The sequence below is a fragment of the Mastacembelus armatus genome, chromosome 12 (assembly GCF_900324485.2).
Source record: "Mastacembelus armatus chromosome 12, fMasArm1.2, whole genome shotgun sequence".
Taxonomy (NCBI): Eukaryota; Metazoa; Chordata; class Actinopteri; order Synbranchiformes; family Mastacembelidae; genus Mastacembelus; species Mastacembelus armatus.
This window is the reverse complement of record NC_046644.1, coordinates 16,114,918-16,142,355: the sequence shown is the minus strand read 5'-3', so window position 1 is coordinate 16,142,355 and position 27,438 is coordinate 16,114,918. Positions and strand designations below refer to the sequence as shown.

Genomic DNA, 27,438 nt, shown 5'->3' with positions numbered 1-27,438 from the left:
TATCTAAATTATGAGACAGACCTTGTAAGGAGTAGGCTTCTGCAGTGCAGTCCAATTGCTGAGTCTGTCCATGCATCAGCCTTTTACTGCTGGGCCATGTGGAGAAAAGCCCAATGCTGTCAGGGTTGATGTTGCCACTTTGCCGATCGTTTCTGTCTAACAGCTCGGAGGCTGAGATCCTCTCCACAGAGAGAATCCCTAATCAAATTCCCCTTTATTCCTGTCTCCCCTAGCTGCTCACCCAGAATCACACAGCATTACAACACACTAACATATGCCCACATCTTTCTCCCCTGTTTCTTTCTTACTGCTTTCTATCTATCTATCAACACCCTTTGCTACTCCACCCACCACCCATCTCACCCAACCATCTCCTGTCCCAGGCTTCTTCAGTCCATCAGAATCACTGTCTTTAGTCTCAATAAGAAAAGCACAAGTGTGGAAAAATTCCTCATGTACAGGTTAGTATGATGTGCTGGGATGAGAGAATATGGCAACAGAGAGGCCTATTAATAATGAAGCACACCGGGCCCAGGCTGCAGCACAGCCAGAAGAGGTGCAGGGAACTAAGAGAGCCAGCTGAGCATCACAGGAGAAAGGCTGAGTTCATGAGATGTACAGAAGGCAAGGTATGGGGTTACAACTTAAATTTCAAAATCAATGCAGCAAAAGGGACAGAGACGAGACATGAAGAGAGAATGGAACAACACCTCTTCTCCTCTGCTTAGCATTATTACTTACTAGAACCGGAGGGAGAACCAGCAATTGAACCTGAAAGAAAATAAGAAAAAGAAGAGGAAATGAGAACTTTATTTATGTATTCAATTTGCCTAAAGACTTGACTCTGCATCATTCATCAGACTCAGGTGGCAGAGAGCACTTTGGAGCCATTCTCCAGAATATGGGCCTGTTGTAGACCACCACTCAATATCCTGGACTAATTACTGCAATAATTACTGTCTGCGACCTCTCCTTCTTCATCTCTAATTTAGCCCGTTACTCTTTCCCAAACCCTTACCATTAGAGGTGCTCATCATATATGTATGTTTTAAGAGCTACTATTTGTTACGCTCGAATCAAAACTTTTTCAGTTCCTTGCACATTAGTAACAGTTTTTATCGTTAGCTTGGCTGACATGATGCAATCTGTTTCGTGAGCCTTAAACCATTTTGTGTAGCGTTGCAACCAAGCAAGTTGCAAACATTTTAATTTTTAAATTCCACTGATGGGATTCAGGAATTTAAAAGGGTACTGGTGGGATCTGAAGGTATGTGTCAGTATTAGAATTTAAAAGAAAACAACATGATGAAGAAAGGGCTGACAACAGAGCCGTTCACTGTGTTTGCAGGTGCATGTGTATGTGAGTGCTTGTGTTTGTTTGTGTGTCTCTCTGTGGGTGAGTGTCTGTGTTTGTTAAAAAACTACGGAGGCGCTGCCCTAGATGATTATTTTATCATAGTTACTGCAGCGAGCTCCACTCTCCAAGAGGACCCCCCCCCCCCCCCCCCCTCCCTCCGACACAAACACGCTTCTTGTTACACAGCTCTGCTCTGCTCTCTGCACTGAGGTGACGACAACTCGGGGAGCTCAGTCTCTCCATCATCTTCCCTCTCTTTCCTTTTCTTTTCCACTCGCTCCCTTGATCCTGATTTTCATTCAGGACCTCAGAGTAAAGTGAAAAGCTATACATTCATCAATCACAAATGCTGCAGAGTGTACTTTAAAATAACTGAACGCAGTTTGATTTTCAGAGAAGAAAATATGTCATGATCCATCTTGTCTGATTTAAAATGAACTGCACTAATGCCACAGGAGAGCCTGAGGTCTTTCCAGTAACAAAAATGAAACTAGAAGAAGAGAAAAAAGAGAATAGAATAGACAGATTATGAAAAGTTAAAAGAATAATATTGTCACAGAAAGACTAAACAGTTTCCTCTGCCACTGTGTGGTGCCCATCACAGCTTTCCTGTGATGAGAACACATATTTCCCTCAGACCAGTTTATTGGACCAGTTTACTGGCTGGCAGAGGGCCTAAAGTAGGATTTATTCTCTTTCTTTACTCTCCACTTTGCAGTCTAATAGGACACTGGACACCAGGGTACAGGAGCAATCAATGATTCAACATCAGCTAACAGGACACCTAGCTAGCTGAAATATCAGAGGGTCCAGCACCACATTAGGTAATATAAAATTAGTTGGACTTAGAAACAGATAACAGAAGCCATCGTGAAGACCCCAGAGAGTTGTCACAAACTCTGCAATTACCCTCAACCCTGGTGAGCCTTTTAGTATCTGTCAGCTTCTCTGTTTTGGTTTATTCTCACCACTGTAATCAGTTTTGATTTGTTTAGTGAAAAAGCCCTGGAAACCCACTGTACATTACCATCAGAGCACTAAACACCAGAAAGTCGTAGCTGCTGAGCATAGTGCAGTGTTTTACAGCTAAAGTAACAGATATTTCCCTCTGGCATTTGTGGAAACCAAATCAGAGCTGAATAGAGAGTGAATATTGAATGTCATTAGATGGCCAGAAACATTCACCCATCCATCCATTATCTATACCCCTTTTTCCTATTTACGGGGATCTGCTGGAGCCTATCCCAGCTCTCTTTGCATGAAAGGCAGGGCTACACCCTGGACAGGTGTTTCTGGCCATACTGGACAGGTTGCCAGTATGGCCAGAAACACAAACAAAATAATGGTGTCCATGGTCACCGTAGGCCTCTGTAATGTGTTGCAACTTAGATCAATTAATAGTCACATGTCATAGTCATGTATAATGCAGTAGAATAACCTGACTGACATCAACAGTTAAGACACATGAAAGGAAAAGTTCTGTATCTGCTGTAGCTGTGTGTCAGAATGATGCGTTTGATGAACACAGAAAGTAAAGGATAAATGTGTACGTACAGGTGTTGGGGGTTCCATTGGGTGCTGGCAGATAGGAACCAGCCTTCCAGGATTTGGCTTTGAAGCCTTTCTTGCAGCGCTGGCAGTCCTGGCCAGTGGTGTTGTGTTCACACTGACACTGCAGGTTCCCATCCTGCACCAGGCACTGGGAGGCGTGGAGGTTACACTTACACCTAAAAAGAAAAGAGAGCAGAAAGTAGACACACGCGAGATGAGATGTTAGTGTGTCTGAGTGTGTATGTGTGAAAGCATAAAGTGAAGTAATCACACACTAGCTGTATGTGCAGTGTTAATGATGAAAGATATAGGAACATTTTTACACCAAGGAAAAAAAAGATATGTGCAAGTACTGTACTATAATAATGTAATTAATAGTACTGACTATTGAAGGTCTGATAAGTATTTATTGATCCTGTAGGAAATTTAGCCATCCAGTAGAGGTAGTAGTAATGAGTATAACAAGAAGTACTACTACTATAATATAAGGAAAAGTTATGTGTGGCCTCCCCAGAGGATACACAAGATGGTGATGCCACATTAGTCTGGCGCACCTCTAATTGAGAAATTAAATTATGGTAAAATAAGATAAAACAAGAACAGTATTATAGGATTAAGATGTAACAACATGTGCAGTGTTTGTGGTTTACTGTACACATTTTCTAAAATACTGTCTTTGTTAAGTCTGGTAAGAAAAACCAAAAAATCATTAGTCATTTTTAGTGTGTGTGTGTGTATTCGTACTTTACTATATGTGTGGTGATTTGGGTGTATACACATATTCATGCATCAATAAAATGGAGCAGAGGTAAACACACTTTGAAATTTCACATGCAATGTCCTTGACATTGTGTAAATGTGTTTTTTGCCAATTAAAGACAAATATCACAGTTACCATGTTAAGTGTCATTTACTGGTCTCAAATTCGGTTTTCACTCAGACGTGACTGGCAAAGCTACAGCACCCATTTCTATTTTGATGCTAGTGCCGTTTGTACAGTTGCCAGTTCATCTGATTTGGTGCCATTTGGTTTCACTGAGTAAAGTAACAAAAATGACTTAAACTGAATGTAGAGTTGAAACTGTTGATTCATCAGTTGACAGATAATCAGATATTTTGATTATTTATTATATTGAGGTTTTTTTCTAATTTACTGATAATTTACTTAAAAAAGCCTTAGTCGTAGCCTAAGCCTTAGAATAATCAGCTGATTAGTTTATCATGAAAATAAATAAATCAAACTTTTGTTTTCATGAAAAATAAATGACATCCAAATATTGTCTCTTGCTCTTCGCCTTTCTAAATAATTCTGGATTGTAGGAAAACATACAGCAGGGTGTAAACTGGACAATATTACACTTAAAAAGTTGAGTGTAAGCTATTCTGGGTGCAATATGGTTGGTACAGTAATTTATTTGCCTGCTTTCTATTCAAGGCTGCGGTTTGGGAGCAAATTATTCTTTACAGTTTCTGCCTATAAATCTGTCTGAATGTGTTTATATCCGTGTGTCTTTATACATAAACCTATGACCTTTGCAGAGGGCAGGGCCCAGGTGGGCAAATCCTGAAGTTGAAGTTCTACAGGAAATGAAATTAGGACACTTGCCATCTTCGACTTTAAATTACAGACTTTTCCAGATGAGTGACTGGATTCCAATCTAGTTTGTTCCACTGGAGTGAACAGCTATCCGTCTGCATCAAATATTCAAAGAATGACCCCTGTATCCTGGAGAGATGACTACTTCAATCTTTCTTCTTTTCACTAATCTGTGCTTTCTCATCAGGTTTCTGTTGTTGTTGATGGTGTTGGTTTTTGTGTCAGCCGTTCAAACTCAAGCCTAATTTCACAACATTAATTTACATACAGAATATCGATGACTAAAACTTACAAAACACACTAAATGGAGACAGTCGATCATGGAGAGTTGTGTCTCACATCACGTTTTTGCACTGAGTCCTATAAATTACCCACGTTTCTCTCTGATCACCTGGATGAGCTGACAGGATGTGCCAGGGAGAATCCATCCGACAAGGCCTTGTTTCCTGCATGCTTTCTGAAGGACGTGAGCTGTCCACTTAGCGAAGTGGGAAATTGAACATCTCTTTTTCATGGAGAAAGTAGTGTGTGTGTGTGTGTGTGTGGAAAGAAACAGGTGTGTGGGTTTCTGCTTTGTGTGATTGTGATACATTTGTCTGAGAGTGGCGATGACAGACAAACGATCAGAGAAGCAGAGGCGCGGTGACTAATGCCTGCAGTGAGTGACTGACAGTGCCAAACATATCACTGCTTCTCATCTCCTGCATCTTCAGTGATAAATCTCATCTGTCTCATCTCAAAAGTGGAAGCGCTGCTGAACGCAGGATCTAGAAGTTGTAGTTTAAAATCAATACTCAAGAACAGATACTAGCTGTTTCTGTCTTTCAGTCCTAATGGCTGTAGAAAATGGCGTCCATCTTGTCAATTTTCTGGGCAGCTGACTTTCTCTGATGTTAAAGTCTGCAGGATTAGAAGTTTCTGGATCCATGAATGTACCTGCAACTGACTTACTGCTATTAACTAAATCCTCTCCTGATTTAATTATTACATTTATTATTATTATTTTTTGTTGTTTTGTTTTTTTTGGGAATGACACCGTCTTGTGGGCTGAAACTTTGTGGACACTTCACCCCCTTGACCTGATTTTCTGACTCCTGCCACATCACACAGCCCAAGAAGACCAAGCGCTTGCACTCCTTCTGCATGAATGATGTGACACACCAACTTTTCAAATTCTGTGTCTCTTTTGCTCTCTCTTTTAGATGACAGCTTGCAATGGGATTTCTCCTGATCCATCTAGTCAGTCCCTCCACACACAAATAATACATGGGCACAATCATATGTTAATGTGCAAGATGTCTGCCTTCACTGCAAAGTTATCAAAGTGGGAGTAGCAGCTCTGAGCTGAAGGAAGTTAAGACGGGACAGCTGGATCCATCACAGCCCTGTCTATTTACTTAGAGGGAGACAGAGATGAAATGAGAGAAAGTGAGTGGAGGAAAAGACAAAGAAGGGCAAGGGAGTTTCTGGGAACAGAAGGAATTACGATTAAGATGCAAATACATTCCACTCTACATTAGAGACCACATACAAGGTGGTGTTTTAATTAGCTGCTGTAATTATGGGTCAGTATTTTTTGTTTGTCAGTCTGTTGGTTATGTTGCCCTGAATGTATTCTGGTCAGTTTGTATAGTGTCATAGAAAAACAATGCAAACCTATAGGACATGTCAGGTTTGCAAATGTCTTATGAAGGATGACCTCAGGGAAGCGCTCAGTGTATTCTTGAGCTTACTATCAGTTTCTTTAAAGAATCATTCCTGGCTCCTTAATCAGATGCTCCATGGCAAATATCATTAAGTCATCATCTTTGTTATGTACACATAAGTCATTATTCTTGTCTAAGATACAGTGCAGAATCATTATCCCATTAAAGCTTTAGTTTGTAACTCTTGAAAATAATATAGTAGCTACAGTAGTAGTAGTTTATAGTACTAACATGCAACAACATATGGTACTGTCCATATATTGACAGATGTGTAATCCCAGATTGTTTTCATATAAACAGAATCAGCTACCAGTTTTCATGGACAAGGTACTACAAACTGTTAAAGGGAAACATTTATGTAATACAGTATCCACCTGTAGCATCTACAGTACAGCATAATTAATGTTTTAGGGTGATGCCATGTCCTGTGTTTTATGTGGCTGTGATTTCTGAGTGGCACGAGGAGTCACAGTTTGTTAAAGGGAAGTGTTGCTAGTGATCTTACAGTAATATCATGTATGTATTATTCCATATCTGCGTGCTCGCACTGTTGCATCTAGCCAAAGCTGTGTAGTGATTCTCTAATAGACCTGTAGTGTAACCGCGAGCCTGTCTGCATCTCTGTCAGGGCTTGTCTGGCTGTGCACATTTCTCTGTCCAGTCTCCTCATAGTCTGTCTCTGTGAAATGATGTGTTGTTGTGTTTTTAATGATACGAGGAGTGCCTGTTTTAGACAGCAGAGACGCAGCAATTAGGGGAATAAATAAGAAGAAAGATAAACAAACATCAAGGGGGAGTCATGTGGTGGCAGAGCCTGAGAAAGCAGCTGGAAGCAGCAGTTAATGGGGCTTTATCTGTCTCTTTACTGTAGTCGACGCCTATTCCTCCATTCCTTTATTCATCTCCGGGGACACCACTATCACCCTCTTTCTCTTATTTTCTGTTTTGCCCTCTCCTCCTACTGTATTTTTTTTTTACTTCTGCTCCTAGTTTCCATCTACTGTAGCCATTGCAGCCTTCTTTTTCACTCTTCCTCTCTGATTTCCTATTTTATCCATCTCTCTTTCCTCTTCTCTCTGTCTATGGAGCTTTACCCCTTTAGCTCTTTTGGTCCTGCCTGTTGCACCAGTGCTCAATGAGGAGTGCATTGGGTAAATTGGACTGTGGACATGTGTTTGAGAGGAGTGAGTAGAGGAAATATAAGAGGGATATAGATGATGCAGGAGGCTCTACAGCAGCGAGTAGGGCATTTGTGTCAAATCCTGACAGTTTGCCTGCCTCCCAGCCTACAGTGGTGAGACCTGGATAAGGAGCAGGAGGGGGGTCCACACTGAGTGGTCTGTGATGACAAACCGCATCGATACGGCTCTGACCCACTGGGAGATATCCCCCACCCTCACCGCACACACACACACACACACACACACACACACACACACACACACAGTCTGTGTTCGATCAGCCGTCACTGAGAAGCTGCAACCAGCGCTTGCAACAACTCCCAACTCCCTGCCATGAAATCACAAAATACACAACCAACTCCACAACTTTCTGGTGTGATAGTAGAGTGAGAGCCTAATGGATAATGTGTATCAGTGCTTTTGGCAGAGAAAGGGTTAACCACAAAACAATGGCTGACCCATAACAAGGAAGTTTTTGTGCGTGTGCAGGAGATGAATAAAATCAACCCGTTCTTATACTGTTTTTCCAGCTATGTTGTGTTGGGCAATTTAATAAAAATAGTAATCTCTACATTTGTGCTCTGCGGTGTAGTTATAGGGACATAGATGGAGTGGATGGTGGGGTGTACAAACGGTAGGGGTTTGGTACCAGAGTCTTACATGTGGTTAGTTTTAGCCAGCAAAAGCTCTTTGATCGAGGTTAGAAATAGATTGTGGTTTCATTTAAATGTTAAAAAAACACATTGGATGTTGCGTTTCAAGTCAGTGTGACCTTTTTTCCCTAACCTTAACCAAGAACTGCAGGTGCTTAAACATCACCTTCAAAAAGTCTAATAAAATTGGAGCTGCTACTGTCCCTTCACTGTGCAGAAGCATCTGAGACTAGACTCCTGTTTTTACTATATTCTACTTAAAGAGGCCGATTGGTACAACTAGTATGAAGGAGTGAGTTAAGTATGCGAATTGGAAACAGGGCTTCTAGTGAAGCAGGAGATATTCTCTGTCAACTAGCTAAACTTTTGAGATAAAAATATTTGCATATTCATAGATTCAGGATTTTTAGATGAGAGAGAAGGAGTGGGCGCAGCTTCAACTATGCAATTGAACTTCACTGTGGCAGAACTGTGGGACTTTTTTTTTATTTCTTAAAACATGACTGGATATGATCTTAAGGAATGTTCATAAATTAAAATCTGAAACCAGTTAAACAAAAAAGGAAACCAGATCCCTCTAACGCAGTGTATCCGGTGCACAGTGGGAAGCCACTGAGCGAGGAGTGGGAGTTGCGTGAGGCTGGGATCATTGATCAGCAGCACGCCCTATTGGCTTCTGCTGAAGTCTTTATCACCACATTCCCTCCCACTTCTTCTCCCGCTTTGCCTCGTAAATTCAGAGCAGCTAATTGGACATGACTGCGTTTATGTTCCAGCTTCATAAATTTCGTTCTCTGAAGGGAGAGGATCGATTTTCCTCGAGTGCAGCCTCCCGTAGCAGGGGAGCATCACAAGACTCTTCAAACGTTCCCTCTTCTCTCCAGCCCACCGTGGCCAGCCACCGTTTTTTCCCTCTCTCTCTTCCTGCCATCCATCCTCTCTCACGTGTGTGCTCTGTCTCACTTAAACAGGTAATCTATAACTGACCTCCCCTGCAATCATGTGGTGAGTAGGAAGTTCACTCAGCCTCTTTTCCTATCCACAATAGTTCTTTCACACATCTGTCATCCTGTCTCACATTAATAACAGAACTGATGACAAATCATTCCTCTCCAGCTCATTATCTGTTATTATCTAATGAAAGCTGTTGACACACAGAAATATATGGAAACACTGTAGAATAATTTCCTGTCTCAGTGTGTTTTTGGTGTTTCCCCCTTCCTCCATATTTTTCTCAATTTTCAGCTGTTTACTTTCCTTTTTTTAAAAAAAATTATTTTATTTATTTATTTGTTGGGCTTATCCCAAAAGCCATCTGAAAGAGAAAACACTTTTCTACCTGAGCATCTAAGGGAGTTAGGGACAGGCCTAAAAGACTCCGTGTTTGGGATCTCCTGTTCTTTTTACACAGCTACCTAAATATGTTCAGTGTCGGGAGGTCACTGGACGCTCTGCTTTGAAAAACAGAAGAGTGAAATGTCCGTCAAAAAGACATCTTAAATTATTCAAAGCTTAGGAATGACCTTGATTGTCTTTGCAATCCACACCGTGTCTGTGTTTATAGTGTGTGTGCGTGTGCGTGTGCGTGTGCGTGTGTGTGTGTGTGTGTGTGTGTGTGTGTCTGTGTCTACTATGCAGTATGTGTGACCTCCCTGGTCTGTATGTGGGATGATTCATTACATTAGCAGTTTTGCTCTGAGTTAAAAATGATGTCCTTTTTAGTTTGGGATCATGCACTGGTGAGATGGGAAGAGAGAGAAGAAGCAGAAAGAGAGACTGTGGGACTAAGCGTACAAGTAAATTATTTACACAGGATACAGTAAAAGGCTGTTGCATGCATGCACAGCTGAGTGCAGCCTTCTGATTGGTCAGCACGGGTCATGTAAAAAGCACTACGCAGAATTGGCGCTACTTTAAGTTCTGAAGTATATATACTATATGCACAGGACCAAATAACTAAATAATAGAGCCTATGCGCATCCTGTTCTCCAGTCCAAACCTCAGAGGACTGTTGTCATGAAAGAGTGCGTGAGCGAGTTATATATTAGAGCAGTTCAGGTGTGGGTTACGTACCAGCTGTGAAAAATATACAGTTTTTGCTTGCTTTTCAAACTGTAGCTGTAATTAATACGCATCGTTCAAAGGATTTTGTCAGCCCAGCTGTTTCCACTGATACTTTGTTTATGGGGATAAAACACAACAGTAGGATTAAACCTTGTTTAAAGAAGTACCTCAGAGAGATGGTTTCCTGTCTTCATTTGGCGACAATCATCCGACTCATTAAGATTCATGGTCCCTTTATTGATTATATCAGTAAACAAATTGGCTGCAGCTAAGTAGTGTATGCTAATTTATGTGCCTATCTTGAGTGTAGCTTAATGTACTGTATATTTGAACTGCCTTTTAAGTCACACTGATTGTATATGTATAAGAAATTTCAGCCTGTGTGGGGATTTTTGTCATGGTGACTATGCTTGCTGGGGGTACAGTAAATCTGGGCATGCACGGTCAATTATTTGCTACTCTGGCAACCTCTTTTTTTTTTTTGGTTGTTTTTATTTGTTTTCTGCAACACAAACATGGCTACAAGTCAGAAATTCGCTGGTAGTCACTCAAAATTATTTTTAAGAACATTTTATAGAAAGAGTTCAGATTTGTGCATAAATATCTTTAACTTGTTAAACACAGAAAACAGACAAATGCAATCTGTTAAATTTCATGCACCAGTTTGCATGTCTCCATGTATTGAAAACTTGGGAAGCTGGTTGCCTAAATTTGTTCTGCAGACAGGAATCATCTTATTTTTTTATATATAGTTTTTTTTGTTTGATTCTGTGCAGAAAATACTGTTAACTCATTCTGAACTTTGTGCACACATCATTTTATTGAAATTCCTGTAATGATATATACTGAGAAAGCTCCACATCAGCCTTTTCAGCTTGTTTTCTCTGCTGGTCTCTATGGGATGCTAATAAGAAGTTATTGTCCTATACAGTAAATAACATATGCTAAATGTTATCACCCATGAATAGATGTGCTCTCAGAAATAACTGACCACTGTGATGGGTGACCCTTATTAATTCATCCTCACAAGACATATTTTACTGGCATTTGGCACTTGGCAGGTGGTAATTTCAGACTCTGCATGCCAGCATTGTAATATTCATGCAGTATGATGCAGCATGAATGATGCAGAATGGCTGACAGTGTTCTTGCTAAAGCAGCCATGTCACTGCATCTTAAGGCTTCTTGCACTAAAGAGAATCTGGCCTCACTCCTGATTGTCCTGAGATTACTGTGTAACGACGCAGATATTAGAATGTAACCTCCCCGCAGAGGCCTTACTGCTGTTGAATGTATTTTAATGAACACCACAGAAACACCTGGGGAGAGAGGAAATTGGGTGTGAGTTGGATGGGGGCATTATTATACATCCCCCCTTTATTTAAAATATGAATAAGGTGGTAGTAGTAAAGGGGGATTGGAGGTAATGGGAGGAATGGAAAAGTGATGAAGAGACAGAAATGGTGGGACAATGGGGGTGTGGTAGGAGGTTCATCCTGCTGTGCAGTCCCCCACTGAGTCTTCGGACCCCGGGGAATATGGATCTTTGTAGGATCTTCATGTCTGTTTTATTTTTACCAGAATGAAAAACTCTGAAGTGGAGAACAGGAGAACTCTGGATACCTGGGCCTCCTCTCTGAGACAATGTGCCTGCTGTACAGACTTTACAGACACACAATTTGAACCTCTAATGTGTGAAGTCATGTTATTATATATTAGCACTCAACATATTTGCAGACCTTCACCCGTTTCCATCCTTGCATCTGGTTTTTCACACATACACACTTACTTCCTGTTCTTTCTCTCATTTTCTTAGCTGCATATTCTCTTATTTAAATAATAAATCTGATTGGCCTCCTAAAAGGCACCAAAACCTACATCTACAGACATATACGCATGCAAATACACACTGGTGTAAAGCTGTATTATGCTTTCCTTTATAACCATGAGTGTGTATTAGCATGTAATTCTGGTGAGACCGTGGTGAGGAGGATGCCTGGGGAAGCGGAGCTGAGCTGGGATCAGCCAGAGGACAGGGGTTAATATAATTATCCTGGTAAAACCTTGAGACTGAAAGAACATCATTAGTCATAGCGAGAAGTGTGCTACCCGAGCCGTGGGCCTAGAGGAGGAAAAGAGAGGAGGTGAGGAAAGGGGAGCTTCAAAACACAGCAGTGCAATTAGCAAGACAATTAGTACAAGGACTAAAACTTGGGTGTCTTTGCTGAAAAAAAAAAGCAAAGGACAGTGTTTACCAGTGCTCTGAGCTATAGCAGAAAGTGCTTTGATTATTCAGTAATTATGATGTTTTGCTTAATAATCTCTAAATAAATGAATTACTTGTGGAGAAATGGTTTAGAGATTAGATTAATATCTAAACTAAACATATGATGATACTTTTATGTAGCAAATGCTCAGGATAATTTTGTGATTAATGAAATGACCTCTGGTTTGTGCACACTTAATATGAAGCAGCACTTAATGAAGCTCTGCATAATTTTTTTTTTTTTTTTCTAAACAGCAAATGTGCTTATAGTGACCAGCAAATAAATTGATGTATAGGAATAAAGTGCACGTCTTCAACCATGTAGAATTTAGGGCCAAGAGCAGGATTCTTACTGTTTGAATATGAGGATGAACAGCACACCTCTAGGGCAGGTCTCCACAGGCAGGCCTTCATACTGTAGCACTGCATTCATTTATTCACATGAATGTGACTGAGAGTTGTGTCAAGAATGTGGGAAAAAGACCAAACCCTGGCCCCTCCTGACCTCCACACATCTGGCCAGCCACAGCATGAAGTGCGTGTGAATATTGGATTGTCTGTTTGTGGGGATTACTCAAATGGTCACATGCAATCCACCTGGAAAAGTGGAGGTGAAGGATATTTGTAAAGTGTTTGACTTTGACTTATTGGTTACCACTCTGCTCCTTCCACTGCTCCATTATGCTCCACCCAGCACTTCACCCATATGCATGTGGTGTTTGCTGTCTCAGCCAATGCAGGAATTAGGAACTTGCTAACCTGAGTGAGCCATAGCAACATTTTACAGTAGCTAATAGTACACAGTGTGAAAGGAGTAGTAGTGTGGAGGTGTGTTCATGTACACACAGACAGCTGTGAGCTCCTATCCCTGACTGTGATTGGTTAGAAGCGTGAGACCCACTAAATAACCTCAGAAGGGGGATTCCCTCATTTACTTGAACTTGGGACCAACACTTAGACTTCACTGGTTTGTAGAACCTCAGTGACTGAGCGGCCCATTGTCTTCCTGGGTGGTCACCCATCGAAGTACTAGCCAGCCCCAGCCCTGCTTAGCTTTTGAGATCTGTCGGGATCTTGCTCTCACAGGACAGTATGGCCGCCTTCTCACTTTGCTGACAATAAGAATTTTTATTGGTTTTAGATTCAGTCAGAATTAGTTGTAAACAAATAAATCAAACAATAAGGTATACAAAAACAGTAAGCTAAAGTGCTAAAGTAATCATGGAGTAATGTGTATTTCTCTTCAGTATAATGATTACTTCCTAGTTATTTGCCTGATTAACTCTTGATTCGCTGGTTGTCTTGTTTCGTGGTTTGAAACTGCACTAAAAACAAAAGTATCTGACATAAAAAAGTGATTAATTCTCATGGCCAACACATGGACTTCTTTCAGGCCTTTCACATTCAGACTTGTTGAAGATGTTTACCTATTTACATGCCTGTAATAACATATAATGATACTGCAGTAATGGCTCTGGTGCATTTTTGAACGCACCATGCCTGTAATAATGCTATGCTAATTAATGTGGCTGACTGAGAACAAACCATCTTTCCAAGGACACCCTCCCTCTACCGCATGTTCTTCCACTTAGAATTCCCAGCATGCTTTTCAGCTTTAAAGCACGCTTGCGGCATCAAGAGATTCCCCTCTCACCAGATGCTGGGTAAGGCACAGTGCAGGCGCTAGTGGGGAGAATTCTTTATTGTATTTGTGAATTTAAAAGGATATTTATAGGATGGGAAGGAGGAGGGGTGGAAAGGTGGAGGAAGAAAAGGAAAATCTATTGAAGAAGGAGGGAATGAAAAAAAGACGTTCATCTGTGAAGCAAAAGACGAGGACTGAAAGGAAAACAGGTGAAATCGCTGACTTTAACTTTCTTCCCATTGGAGGGGAAATAAACTGTGATTATCAAATCAGTTACAGCCATTGTGTCATAAATCATCTCATATGAGAGAAACAATGACGCATTCCTCATTGCGGCCCCTCAGCTTTCTGCATGCCTCTCTTTTCTGGGGATAGCTCATGAATGATTTAAAAAGTGATCTGTTTCTGAGCTTCGGCTGCCTCAGGGGGAGATAAGTCAGGGGGGAGGAGTCTGAAGGGGATGGGAGGGACCGCTCAGGAAGGGTTCCTGTCTTTGGTGGCAATGCCGCTTCTATGTTCTCCTCATCACACATCAAACACAGATTGTGTATTCATTCATGGGGGGGAAGGTGGCAGTATTCAAGCGCAGAGCAGTTTTCTGAAATAGAATAGACAGGGACGTTTTCTAATATGGTTTGAAAATATGGAGAATACGTGGGGAGACTATGTTACTTTGCTCTGTGGTGAACTGCAGAATAATATTTACAGCGCATCACACCTCACATCATTCATCACAAAATCACACACCCCAGCTAGTCCCATAAAACTAGGAGTTAATCCATCATCTGCCTTTTTTTTTTTTTCTTTTTTCTCCCTCTCCCCCTGATCCAAGCTTATACGTCCCATCCCCTCACCTTCCCTCTGCAAAGGACACAAAAGAAAACTTTGGTGCAATTCAAAAACATTTGTAATAGTTTCCAAAGTCACCTTATGAGGATAATCAAGACAAAAAGACTGGAGGCTCCAGAATGGGAGCAGAGGAGAAGCATGTGTTCTTCCTTGTTCTCTTGTGGAGAAGATGGACAAGCCTTGAGGCCACAGAGATTCTTCACTATCTACTGTGTCATCCTCATTCATGCTTCCATTACAACAAAAAAAACCCTTGTAGCAGTCAGCTTTATCCACTGTAAGCCATTCGGGCTCTAATTAGTCCATCCCCAAGGAGGAAGTATGAATACAGAAGTACAGATCTGGTTTTCTGAGGGATTGTGAGGTTTGTGAAGTTGAAATGAGTATGTTTCAATTACAGTTGAAATAATATTTTTGTTCTTTATTTTATGAATGAGTGTTTAGATTTTTAATAGTGATGGAGAATGTTTATTTTTGTTCTTGAGCATAGGTCCTGCTCCAGTGCACTTGGTTTCACAATCAGACTCATTTTGGACAGTTAAAAAAAAAAAAAAAAAAGGATCAAAATTAATCCAGCAGAACTAGAAAGACCATCTTTCTGTATACCACTCGTCCTTCTTCCCTGTCAAAATGTGGCACCTACATTACCCATAATGCACCTGTACGCAGTGATTAGACTGAAAACTTTTATGACTGCAGTTGCATATTTCATGAAGCAGAAATGTTGCCATTTGATGGAGATTTAAAAAGGACGTCTGCTGCTCCTGCTGTCATGGTGCATGCACAGACAGACAACTAAGGACACCTATGGAGACATGAAAGAATCAGCTATCCTATTTCTGCTCTTTGCAACATGTTGTTAAACACTGGGAAAGTTTTCTGTGCCAGTTCCAGTCTGTGATGAGATGGAGAGCTTAAACCTCTCAGCACATTAGCTCTGTCAGCAGGGGGCCAGGATGGCACTGAGAGAAACACAGACACACGATGGATAAATGAGTCAAGCAGGCATGAAACAACACGACTATGTAAAAACACTCTTCATATGGCTTGTTTTCTGCCAGATCCGCTCTTAACTCATTTGCACTACTGGAAAATAATTACTTGTTGATAAGGAATGGGGCCTGTAGACATGACTGGGCCTATCAGATGTAATTAAGGGTTAAAGCTCATACAACTAAACCACTACATTGTTTTTCAGTGACTGTAGCAGGAGGTTAGTATTAACATTGGGATGTAGGGATGTCAGTGGTGGACATTCATTCTTCCCACATGTCTGCAGTGACCTGCTGACTCTTGAACTTGACATTTGTGGGTTTGAGTGAAATATCTGAAATGTCTCAACTGTCGGATGGACTGTCATGAAATTTGTTTCAGACTTTCACGGCTCCTCTAATGTACTTTGTGCTTAAAGCTCAAAGCGTCACTGTGTCTGTGAGTGCAGCCCTTCAGAGGCGCTGGCCTGGCTGCAGACCCTTCTTGCCTTGTCGCTATTTATGGATGATCAATATTCCATTTGTTGATTCCATATCCCTCAAGAAATGGGGCCATAACTTGGAAAATAGTAGCACTGTTCTTAAATTAATACTCTCCTTTGCATGGATACCAGTCCTGACTTCATTGGATAACAGCTTTAATTATCAAAACATCAGTACTAAGAATAGTATTTAAAAATGAATACATTTCCTTAATCTCTAATATTGTGTTAATTTAATAAATTAAATTAGATAACATGCTATAAATAGTGTGCATTGGTCTGGTTGCACAAATCTTTCCCTGCAGTAGAAAAATGATGACCACAGTGGTGTAAAATACATGTGCTGAATGTTCTTTTACACCCCGTGCTCAGCTGACTGACAGAGGACAAAAAGAGATGCTCAGAATGCAAACATGGCTTCTCTTCAGTGTCATTATTCCCCCATCAACCAGTAAAATCAAATTGCAAAGTCGGGTAGAAGAGGACCTGATGCTGCAGTGAGGAGAGAAAAACAATGCAGACTTCGTCTACCTCCTCATGCTATTCCATCTCCTTAACTCCATCTTCCCTCTAATCCACTTAGTTGACTCTTCCTGAGCTTACAGCCTTTCCCTTATTCCATTAAGAAGACCCACCATATGACCTGCTGCTTATTTCATTAAAAATGCCCAATCCATGACCCCACATCTAATCCATAATGCAGACTACAGGCTAGCCACGGAAGACTATAGTCCATGTCACAGTCCGGCAGGGCGGTTGACAGATGGGAGATAGGGAACGAGGATGGAGAGATGGCAGTCCAATGAACGAGGGAGAATTTGAGAGCTCCACTTATGAGCAAAGCTTCCCAGTGAATAGGATTTCACTGATGTAAATGATGATAGAGTTGAGGCTTTGCTTCTCTATCCTTGATGGTAGGAGATGGCTTTCATATGACCCATCAGTGATATGGAAATAGCCACATCTAAGGGTTGACTATAGCCTGTAAAATGGGCATAAAGCCTGAGGCTTTAAAAACCCAAAACACCTCGGCCTAGAGTTTATATTGTAATAACTGTAGCTCATTACAGTTAACCTTGGGAGAATGTTGCAACACAAAGTGAGTGATGCTGAATCATATAATAATATTCTGTCAACTCTGTCCAGTTTGACTTTGCCTGCACTCTTTCTGTCTGACCTTCTGCTCTCTCTGACCACTTCAAAATCCTTGCTCCACCTCTGGTTGCCCTCTGCCCAAAATGCCATCCTACATCTTTCTCAGGATCCAGTTTGCTGAGTGTTTTCATCACATCCACAAATCTAAATTTACAACATCCCATCAAGCCCAGCTTGCCTCAGTTTGCACTTTAATAGCCTATCAGGTTACGTATTTATTGATAAAGCAGCACTATTAAGTCCTGAGTACCTGGCTTCCCGCATACCTGCGCCAGCTCTTTAGAGGCGAGACTCTCTGACAATGCAGCGTCAGTTAAAAGAGACACGTCCCATAGAGGTAACATCCTACAGTGGTTGATGGGAAAAGGGCATGTTTTGCTGTTTCAGTTCAGGCACAACTCAGATCATTATGAACAGTTGACTAATAATAATTATTTTACCTGGGTTCAGCTGGAGAGCCACAGCTAGAGAGCTGGGGACATACAATACAGCCAGGAAGTGACTACAACCCTCTCTCCATCGATAATGCTAGCATATCTCATTACTGTGGCGACCTGTGGTACACTGCCACTCGGTCTTGATCATATAAAATCCATTTCGGTGCGCTGTCCTCTTCGGAGCACCAGCCGAGTGGAATATTCATTATTCAAATTTTAAGCATTGGATTCCCAATATGTTAGTAAGGCCAGATGAGATGAGATGAAATAGCTTAGCCTTTTGTCCAGGGAACATTTGACTAATCGTCTTGCTCCCCAAAATCAATTTCCTCAGCCGTAAGCATCAGACACTCCTGATTGTACTGTACTGTTGAGGACCCCCCACCACTATCACCTAATACTCCTGCTAGCCGCCCAGAATAACTTATTGATTAGTGATTATGTTACGGGAGGTGTCAGTGGCCAGGGCGGAAGACGGGCTGCCCTCAGTCATCTCCACAGAGCTAAATTTGGGTCCTTTGTTACCAGATCCAGCACAGCCTGACACTATCACAAGCTGCCACCAGCCATCGGCTCTGTTTTCTGGATGAGGAGACAAATTAAGAAAGTTCTCTGGAAGCATAAATATGCAGAGATTTTTAAAGTGTGGGGGGTGATTTAAGCAAAGCTGCACAGCAGGGATTTTGCATCAGATCATAACTTCTTAGATGTGGTGCACTTGTGGACTACTAAATAACAAAATAAGCACTACTATTTCATATCAATGATGGTTGATTATTACAATTGCCAGGTTTGGTGGCGGTTCTGGCGTGATGATGGACTGGTTCACCCCTACGGTTTTGGGCTGATCCCTCCCTCTCTCTGATGCTGTGCTGAGCCTGACAAGTGGCTGTGATCAATACCTGTAGGCCCTTTCTACAGTGCCAGGGGCTCGCTTGTGTGTGTGTGTGTGTGTGTGTGTCTGTGTGTGCTGTGTCAGCATTCACTCAGAACCTCATCAAACACCACTGTACCTCAATCCCACACACACACACATATGCATATACAAAACGCCCACATCGGCTAATGCCTCATTTTCACGTCCCCCTTTTCACCCACCACCCTCATCATACACACACACACAAATTCACACCTCCTTGCTCCTATTCTAGGCCACCCAACAAGGATGTTAAATACCATTCAAATGTCAGCCTGCCTTATTGATTGGAATAATAATTCTGAAAGGTAGGAAGGATGGCTAGTTGATGCAAAGCAAGCATATGACGGCGCGAGCATCCTTCATTGTCACAAAGTTGCCATGTAAGGGTTCCCGGCTCCCCTGGCAGAACATGGATGGTGGTTTACGTTAGACCACCAAGGCCGTATGTTTCTGTCATTAATCATGGTCCTCACACGCCAGTGACGGGTGGCCTGATTCCATGCAAAGAAAGAAAGGGTCATTTTCTACGCCCTCAGATCACAGCGGGTATGTGTGAGAGTGTGTGCATAAATTTCAGACAGCAGGTGGATTTTCTTATCTGTCATGTTTGAAGAAAAAAAATCTCCAACAATAGGATCTATAAATATGATCTGATAAACATCTAGATATAAAATGAGTTATACTCAGTAGTACTGTTCTTCTAATTTCTGCATCAATAATATGGCTGTTATTTGTGATTCTGCATGTTTAAACCTTAAAGGATTTAAAGGTTCACGTCACCAAACTACAATACAGGATGTAATTCTGACTTACTTTCAATCGATGTCTAACCTGGCAAATTATTTATCAGTCAAAAGTTAGTATTAAATAAGCATTTAAAATGGGAACAAGTTGCTTTCACTGAGACTGAAAAGTCACATTTAATTTTAAGGAAGATGTCAGAGTGGATGTATCAAAACGTACTATAACAATTTAGATTCCATGTGTATTCCTGTGCAATTCTGTGTTATTTTCCACTGTTTATTCTAATAGAAGTAAATTGTGTTTTATATATAAAAGGTGTGAACTTGCATCTGGACATGTTTTTTAAACTGTGCATTCATAATCAAGTTAGCAGTGAGCCTCACCTGGCAGTTACCTCGATGTTGGAAATGGCATAGAAATACTTGAGTAGGTTGTCTCTCTGGACATAGGTGCCTCCGAGGGCAGGCCTGAGAAGCCGCAACCTAAGGTTTGTGAAGGTGAAGAAGTCCCTCAAGCCCTTCATACTTTCCATGCGAGTGTACAGATTGTCCATGTTCTGCAGTCGAGGTCCAGCAAACACTGCAAAGCGTGCCCGCACCTCGAACTTCACATTCTTGTCGTTCTTGGAGCCGACCCAGCGCGAATACTGCTCAGTGCAGATGACCCGTGTGATGTTTGCCGGCGAAAGGTCACGCACACGTTTGGGTGGCATGTTGAAGGCATCCATGCAGTCATCAGCATAGAACTGGTAGGGCTGCCAGGAGCGTCCGTGGTCCATGGACTTATCCAGTACCATGATAGTAGGACGGCCATACTCGAAGGTGATGTGGATGTCGTCTGTGAGCTCCAGACTCTTGTTCCAGGCCATGGTGATGTTTGCCAGCAGAGGCTCTGGGTGGCGTCTCCATGTGACTGTCTGCCAGTAGGTGATTAGGCCGTTGCGTTCACGGTCCTGCATCAGCTGAGGAGGGTGGGCCAAGTCTGGGTTTGAGGCATCACATTCATCACTGCACAGATATGGATTCTCCTAAGAAAGACAGAGGACAGTTCAGTAAGATACCAGTCATAGTTTGAGAATGAATTAATGATAGGTACTAATCTTTGACATAACACGATTAAACCCCAGAATCCCTGATGCTGGAATATCAACTGGCCCCAGGTTTGCCTGTTGTAGTAAACACAATATTATGTACATATGAATTGATATAGTAAGTATTTATTGATTTAAAGCCACATTTTTACACATGGTTTCTAGTGTAAGTGCAGTAGTTGCAGTTGTAGTTAAGACAAAATATTTTGAGCTAAAGGATTTGTACTGTCTGTCAGCTTCCACATAAAGTTGGGCTGCTCCCCCTTTGTGACCAGTACTGATTCCAAACCATCTATATTGTCTACACAAAGCATTAGTATCCCGATGAGCAGTGCCTTCACTTCCTCTCACCAAGGCACACACAGACGGAGACTTTAAAAGTAAACTTGCCAAACACCACAACAGGAAGTGTGAAGGTCAAGAGGATTGTGCATCATCACTGCCTTTGCATAGACAGCAGAGTGCTGCTGCACTTTTAACTCCAGAGAATTGATCCTCCTCTTCTAGTGATGCCAAAACCTTCAAGCTGTGGCTTCTTTACACAACTCAAAAGTCAACAGGATTATTCACAGTGCTCATTGAGAACTAGGGGCTTCTTTCCACCTGCACTAATAAATACCTTTCACTCCCTGTTAGCAGATCTCAAGCCTCTCAGTTCTTTTCTTCCAAAAAGACAAGTCCATGCTCTGCTTATTCATCCAGATTTCTGCTTATCCATGTGAAAAGTATCTCTGAAACTTTGAATCCAAGAAATTACATTTATGTCATACTAGATTGTTTTCACAATTAAGGTAGTGGTATCAAATGTAATTGGCAGCTGGGTTATGTCAGTGTTTTTGTGTTTGGGCAAACAAAGTGCCATTTTCTGCATTGATTACTTTTACTTTTAATACTGTTTTAAACACAGCTTTTAACTGTAATCATGTAATGGAGTATCTTTGCATTATGGCGTTTATTTATTTTTACTTATGTATGAATACATTCTTCACCTCTGGAAAACATAATCTTCATTATGTTTCCTTCCAAGCGTTATTTGTAGTTGTCTGTAACTGTAATTTCCCTGAGACGTTGTAGGTTCCTGCCCTGGCTTATATCAACAGATTTCCTGGTCTTCCACCAAACTTTAAGCTCAGTTTCTAAATGTCCATGTCCCAGAATTGATGTAGCTGTTATAAACCAGTTGTCTGACATCCACATCACCACAGAAGTTAAATGTAAAATATAAAAAAAAAGAATCCCCAAGATCATTGTAGCTGATTCTCCTGGTGCTTGATCTGCAAAATTCAGCTCTTACACTGTTAAGATTGTATCACATGCCGAAGGCTGATATGGGGTTATTATTTCAACATGTAGTCACAGTCATTCATTCTATCAAATATATCATGTTGCAAAATTACACATTGTCAGTCATGATACATTATTGTTCCATGTATTAACTAGACACCCACTGCCTTCATCATATTTACTGTAGACATTTGTAGCATTACTAATAATCCAACTCCCTGTCAGAGCTGTCATTTCTATCTTTGCCATTACACACTTTGTTAATGATCAGTTAAATTTAGAAAAAAAAAATAGTCTAAATACAGCACATTGAATTTAAAAAAAATTTTTTTTTTTAGGTTAAGATGTAGCTGCCTGTGAAGTTTCCACTAGACTGTTTTCTCCTGTTTTCTACACTGTTAGTAACTGATTAAATTTTATAGCTGATGTTACCCTTCGTCTTTTATTTATTGAGAATCCAATAGTCTTTCTGTATTTTACTGCATTCTGCCTAACAAGCTGTTGATGGAGTGCAGAGTATAAATATCTGCCTTTTTTTCTTCCACCTCTTTCTCCTCCCTTTCCTCCTCCTTCCTCTATGTTATGGTCCTTTCTTTACTTTTGTTGTTGTGTTACATGACTTCTAATTGTACTGTTTAGGAATGTGACCAGCTCATCTTTAAAATGCCGTTTGCTGCGGTCATGGCTGTTATGTTGATGACAGTAACTTCAGGAAAAAATCAGATGAACTTGAATAATTTTTTTAAAAATATTTTTAGATACTTAAATGTCATAGAACAAAGGACAAGTGACAAACAATAGTAAGAGGCAAAATAAGCTGATGAGAATAAGATGCATTTATCAAGTGGCTCACTCCTACATAGAGTCAAGTGTAGGAGTGACCTTTCAGATTAACTCTCGGGCGATCACATGCTCAGAGCAGGAACAGCCAATGAAAAACAAGGATTTACTCTACATCTGCAATGTTTATACTAGGGGGACAAAGTAGTATAGTATAAGTTAATTTTACTTTTCCAATTTAATTCTTTTTTTATTATATATACTATTATCGGAAAACAAAGAGTAACAGAAAAGTGGCTGAAGTGGAAGCAAAAAGAAAACCAAACTGGAGCACGACATCAGTCCTGCTGCAGGTAGATGAGGCACATTAGAGAAATCATTTAAAAAGATGAATTTAGTACCACACTGAGGAGTGTAGACAGTCAAAGTACACCAACTAAAACTGTTCTGAATGAAATATATTGCTTTGGCTAACATCACTTCAGTCACTCCAGAGTATGTCCAATTAAGGTGTGTGTTTTTTTTACTTAGTTTGCGAGTATGAAAAGTTTAAGTCATGTCGATCTTTCTTTTATCAGTTTGATATAGACTCTGAAGATTAATTTGCCTTGATAAAATTTCTAAACCATATCTAACAATTAAAAAAACAGAAAATCTTTTAAAAGAATGAAATGTTTTATGCAGATTAATGCTTTCTGCGATGCGATGCATAAAATTAACTAATTAACCAAATTTACTGCCTGTTTAGCCATTTGTCAAATTATAGCTAGAATGAAGATACTGAAGTTAAACTGAGGAAATTAATTACACAAATTGATGGAACACTAATATAAAGTATTGCTGCAACTGATTTAAATTCAGCACAGCTGAATTAGATGATCATGATTTAATGACTTTTAAGTGATATTCTGCCCAAAATCAATCTATCTAATCAAACGCTCACCCCCTGGAGACTCTGAAAATGGATTTAAATAGTTTGTACTTTCGTCCTTGAAGGAAAGTGGTGACTGTAGTGAGCAGGATGCGGGCACTTTAACATGCTGCTAACTTTAACATACCCCAGCTAACAAGCTCAACAGAGTTGTGAATGATAATTGAGATGCAAGTTTTGTATTAAACAATATGCAAGTAAACATGAGCAGTTGTGACCTAGTGGATTATACAGGTGAAGAATAGTGAAATGGATTATACTGTTGTGAAATCTACTGGAACCCACATGACCTGAAGTGGGCAAAACTTTCTACAGCCACGTTTCAAGCCTATAGAGGTTGACTGTTTTTGAGCCTTTGGTTGAAGTATCACTTTGCACAGCAGTTTTTCTTTGTGATGTAAGCTCTAACGTGAAAGCAATACTGCATCATATCGATGTACTGTGCAAGCACAGATCATGTGTCATTGCTTCTCTGCAGACATTCACTTTTTCATGTCTCTTGCCAAGAAGCAACAGTTCTACCTTGTGACTAAAGTCATTGGACTGTACCGAGAGAAAGTGAGCAGTCACTCAAACTCACTCTAGTCATCTAATAACAAAAGCAGAAGTTACAATGCTGTGGGGCTGAGAGTATAAATCATCTGATTTATGGTGACAATGCAGAATGGGAAAACTCCAAACATAAGCAAACATTGAGCTGGTGCTGAGGAAAGCTGTGCAGCACAGAAGATAGTATACCAGATCATAAGGCATGTGAATACACAGCAGTACTACAGTATCCTTATACCCCAAACTGCAGATAATCTATCTCTTTCCTCACTGGGAACAGCGTAGCACCATTGTTCTCCATCTGATAACCCAATTATCTGCTGTGCACTGACTCAGATAGAGATCACTGTCAGTGCAAACACACTTAGGATAATAATCTACAATGCTCATAAACAACTGCAACCGGAAAAGATAATTAGAATTAGATGAGGAGTGTTGTAAAAGTCAGTAGCTTCTTTTAGTCAAAGGATGTTCTGTGTTGTGTTGGCCTTGCTGCTTCTGGGCTGTCCATTAGTGCGTCTCCTGACCTTAGTCCAGACACATGTTTACACACATGGGACTGGATTAGTAGGCTGTTGTTCTGGGGATGACCCTCAGCCTACAAATCCTATTGAAAATGATCCCACTGTCATGCTGTCCCAGATACAGCACAAACTCTATGGTAGCTCCTGAAGTGTGTTTGTGACACTGTTTATGTGTCTCATACAGAAAGAGGAAGTGCATTTGTGAGTTTGTGTGCAGGTGAGTCCAGGAAATTGACACAAATTGAGGATTAATCCAGTATTTTTTACATCTTGTTGTCATTTTGTTTGGGTCAAAAAGCTGCACATTGCTCTTCATTAGTCTGACGTCTCCTAGCCCTTTAGGATTAGCTGCAGCACAGGTGATATGTGCAGTACTATAGGCTTGGACGATTTTTATCCCCCATGATGGACTTATGTGTACAGTTATGTTTAAGCCCTTTGTGTGCCCTGTCCTCCTTATCCCACTGTGCCTCCTGCCACCACTCTGCCCTAGCCCAGGATATCTATGGCAGGACACACAGCCTCAAATACGGATAAACACGCTCTCTCTCTCTCTCTCTCTCTCTCTCTCACACACACACTCACACACACACAGATCCTGGCCAAATGCTGCGGCAGGTGGCCTGCTCTGCTAAGCCCCGCCAGCAATTACTCTAGCTGGGATCTTGTCTCCACGGCAACAGCCGCCATGATGCCCCTGCAATGAGTGACTTCCTTCTTGTCACTTGCAGGATAAAATAACTCCTCAGGCGCTAAAGTTGGCCTCATGCTTGGCCTCGGCTTGCTACGCGGACTGATTCATCTTCAAGTTTTCTCTGCAGCGTTTGTGATTGTGAAACTGTGACTACAAAATGAGTGAGCTCTCTGACCTCCTGAAAATGATCTTATGATGTGTTTAAAAATGAGTTATTGCAGTGTTTGTGAACACAGCAGCAGTGACAAGGCCTTACCGGTTGCCTCTAGAATTGACAAGGTGCTGTCATGCATTTACACAGGAATAAAACATGAAAAAAACTGTGCTCTGCATGTCCTTCCCTCTTCTGTCGTTTTTATGATCATGTCTGTCTGCCCAAAATGCTTTCAGTCGCCATCCTGCCTTTACTTTCGTCTTTATTTCTTCCTCCACTTATAGAAGTTTCTAAGTTATATTGCTAGCAAGGGGAATAAAGGTAGGGACACACACTCAGAGAACACAATTTATTTTGTTTCGAAGATACATCAAATGAAATGACCCTCCCATTAAAAAGGCCACACAGGGGAAGAGAAAGGGATATTGCTTTTTCACTTATAACGTTAATCTTTTATTTTTTGGAGGTTTTTCCATCATACTGGAGGTTCCTGTTACCCTGAGTGAAGATGGTGCGTGCGTGTGCGTGTGTGTGTGTGTATAAGTGACATATGCCTATAGAATTACCAATCATATACAGTATACCTGCCTTTTAGTTTTAATTACTTTAAACTGTGATTATTTGCTTGCTATAAAATATCTTTGGTACAAAACACCAGTTGGCAGGTGTAGATGTGTCTTAGGTGTGTTTGTGGGGGTGGGTGTTGATTATGTGTGTGTGTCTTCATGCAAGGAAAAGCAAATGTTTACTGTAGACGTGTGGTACTGGAGGAGGAGAGAAGTAGAACGGAGCAAAGATACCATGCTGCCCTTCAACAGCAGCAGTGACCAGTCCTGCTCAGTTCACCAGTCGGTTCACCAGTCGGTTCTCCAGTCGGTTCTCCAGTCGGTTCTCCAGTCGGTTCTCCAGTCGGTTCTCCAGTCGGTTCTCCAGTCGGTTCTCCAGTCGGTTCTCCAGTCGGTTCTCCAGTCGGTTCTCCAGTCAGTTCTCCAGTCAGTTCTCCAGTCAGACCAGGATAAGTTATATCAGGAACTCATCTTAGATTTCAGCTAATGCAGCAGGTAGGGACAATTTCTGTTTTCTTGAAGTGCACTGATAAGATGAATTTAGGTAAAAGCTATTATATTTTATTGATGTCCATTATTAAATCTAAACCAGTCACAAAGGAGCAGATGCAGGTAAAGGAGGTAGATGAGCTGGAAACTGATTTTAAGCTTTGAGACAACTGGGATGTGGCCTGTGCATCAGAGATTTGTATTCAAGAGTTACAGTCAAAATTGAGTTGTTGTTTTTTTTAAAGGATCCAACTGAGAATGAAAGATTTGTTTTTTTATTTCCTCCTTATTTAAACTTCCATTTCCCACAATGCCATGACTGTCGAGAATTTAGACATTTATGCATGCTGTGCTACCAGCAGCTAATGTAGCCTTGGGCCTCTAGCTTCAAGCAGAGTGGTGGAAGAAGTACTGCAATCCTTTATTTAAGTAAAGCTGTAAATATTGCAATGTAATAATGCAAGTAAATGTCTGGATTCACAATTTTACTTAAGTAATGATATTTGAGTATTACCAGCCAAATTGTAAATAGCAAATTTAATGCTGCAGTTATCAATGGTGGAGCTAATGTTAACCAACATATGTGTATATAATTAGAATTACTCTACATACTGCTAGGCAGCTGGTGACTTTCCTACTGAGGATATATCCTTTTATATCCTCTGAGGATATAAAATAAACTTAGTGGAGTAAAAGTATGATATTTTTCTGTAAGCCTTTTAAAGTCAAAATATGAAGTAGCAGAAAACAGAAAAACTAAAATAAAGTACAGAATACCT

At 40.9% G+C, this 27,438-nt stretch overlaps 1 protein-coding gene across 2 annotated transcripts in view; it reads right to left on the bottom strand.

Moving 5' to 3' along the window:
• The window catches only part of ntng2b (netrin g2b), a 52,242-nt gene that overhangs the window by 20,161 nt on the left and 4,643 nt on the right, over positions 1-27,438 (bottom strand). Inside the window, exons 2-4 of one of the 2 annotated variants that reach the window (XM_026297875.1) lie at positions 19,982-20,625; positions 2,912-3,084; positions 748-771 (exon numbers count right to left, since the gene is read on the bottom strand). In XM_026297875.1, coding sequence (XP_026153660.1) covers positions 748-771; positions 2,912-3,084; positions 19,982-20,625 — 841 coding nt within the window. The remainder of the gene's footprint in view (positions 1-747; positions 772-2,911; positions 3,085-19,981; positions 20,626-27,438) is intronic. The other variant, XM_026297876.1, reaches the window with a different exon arrangement.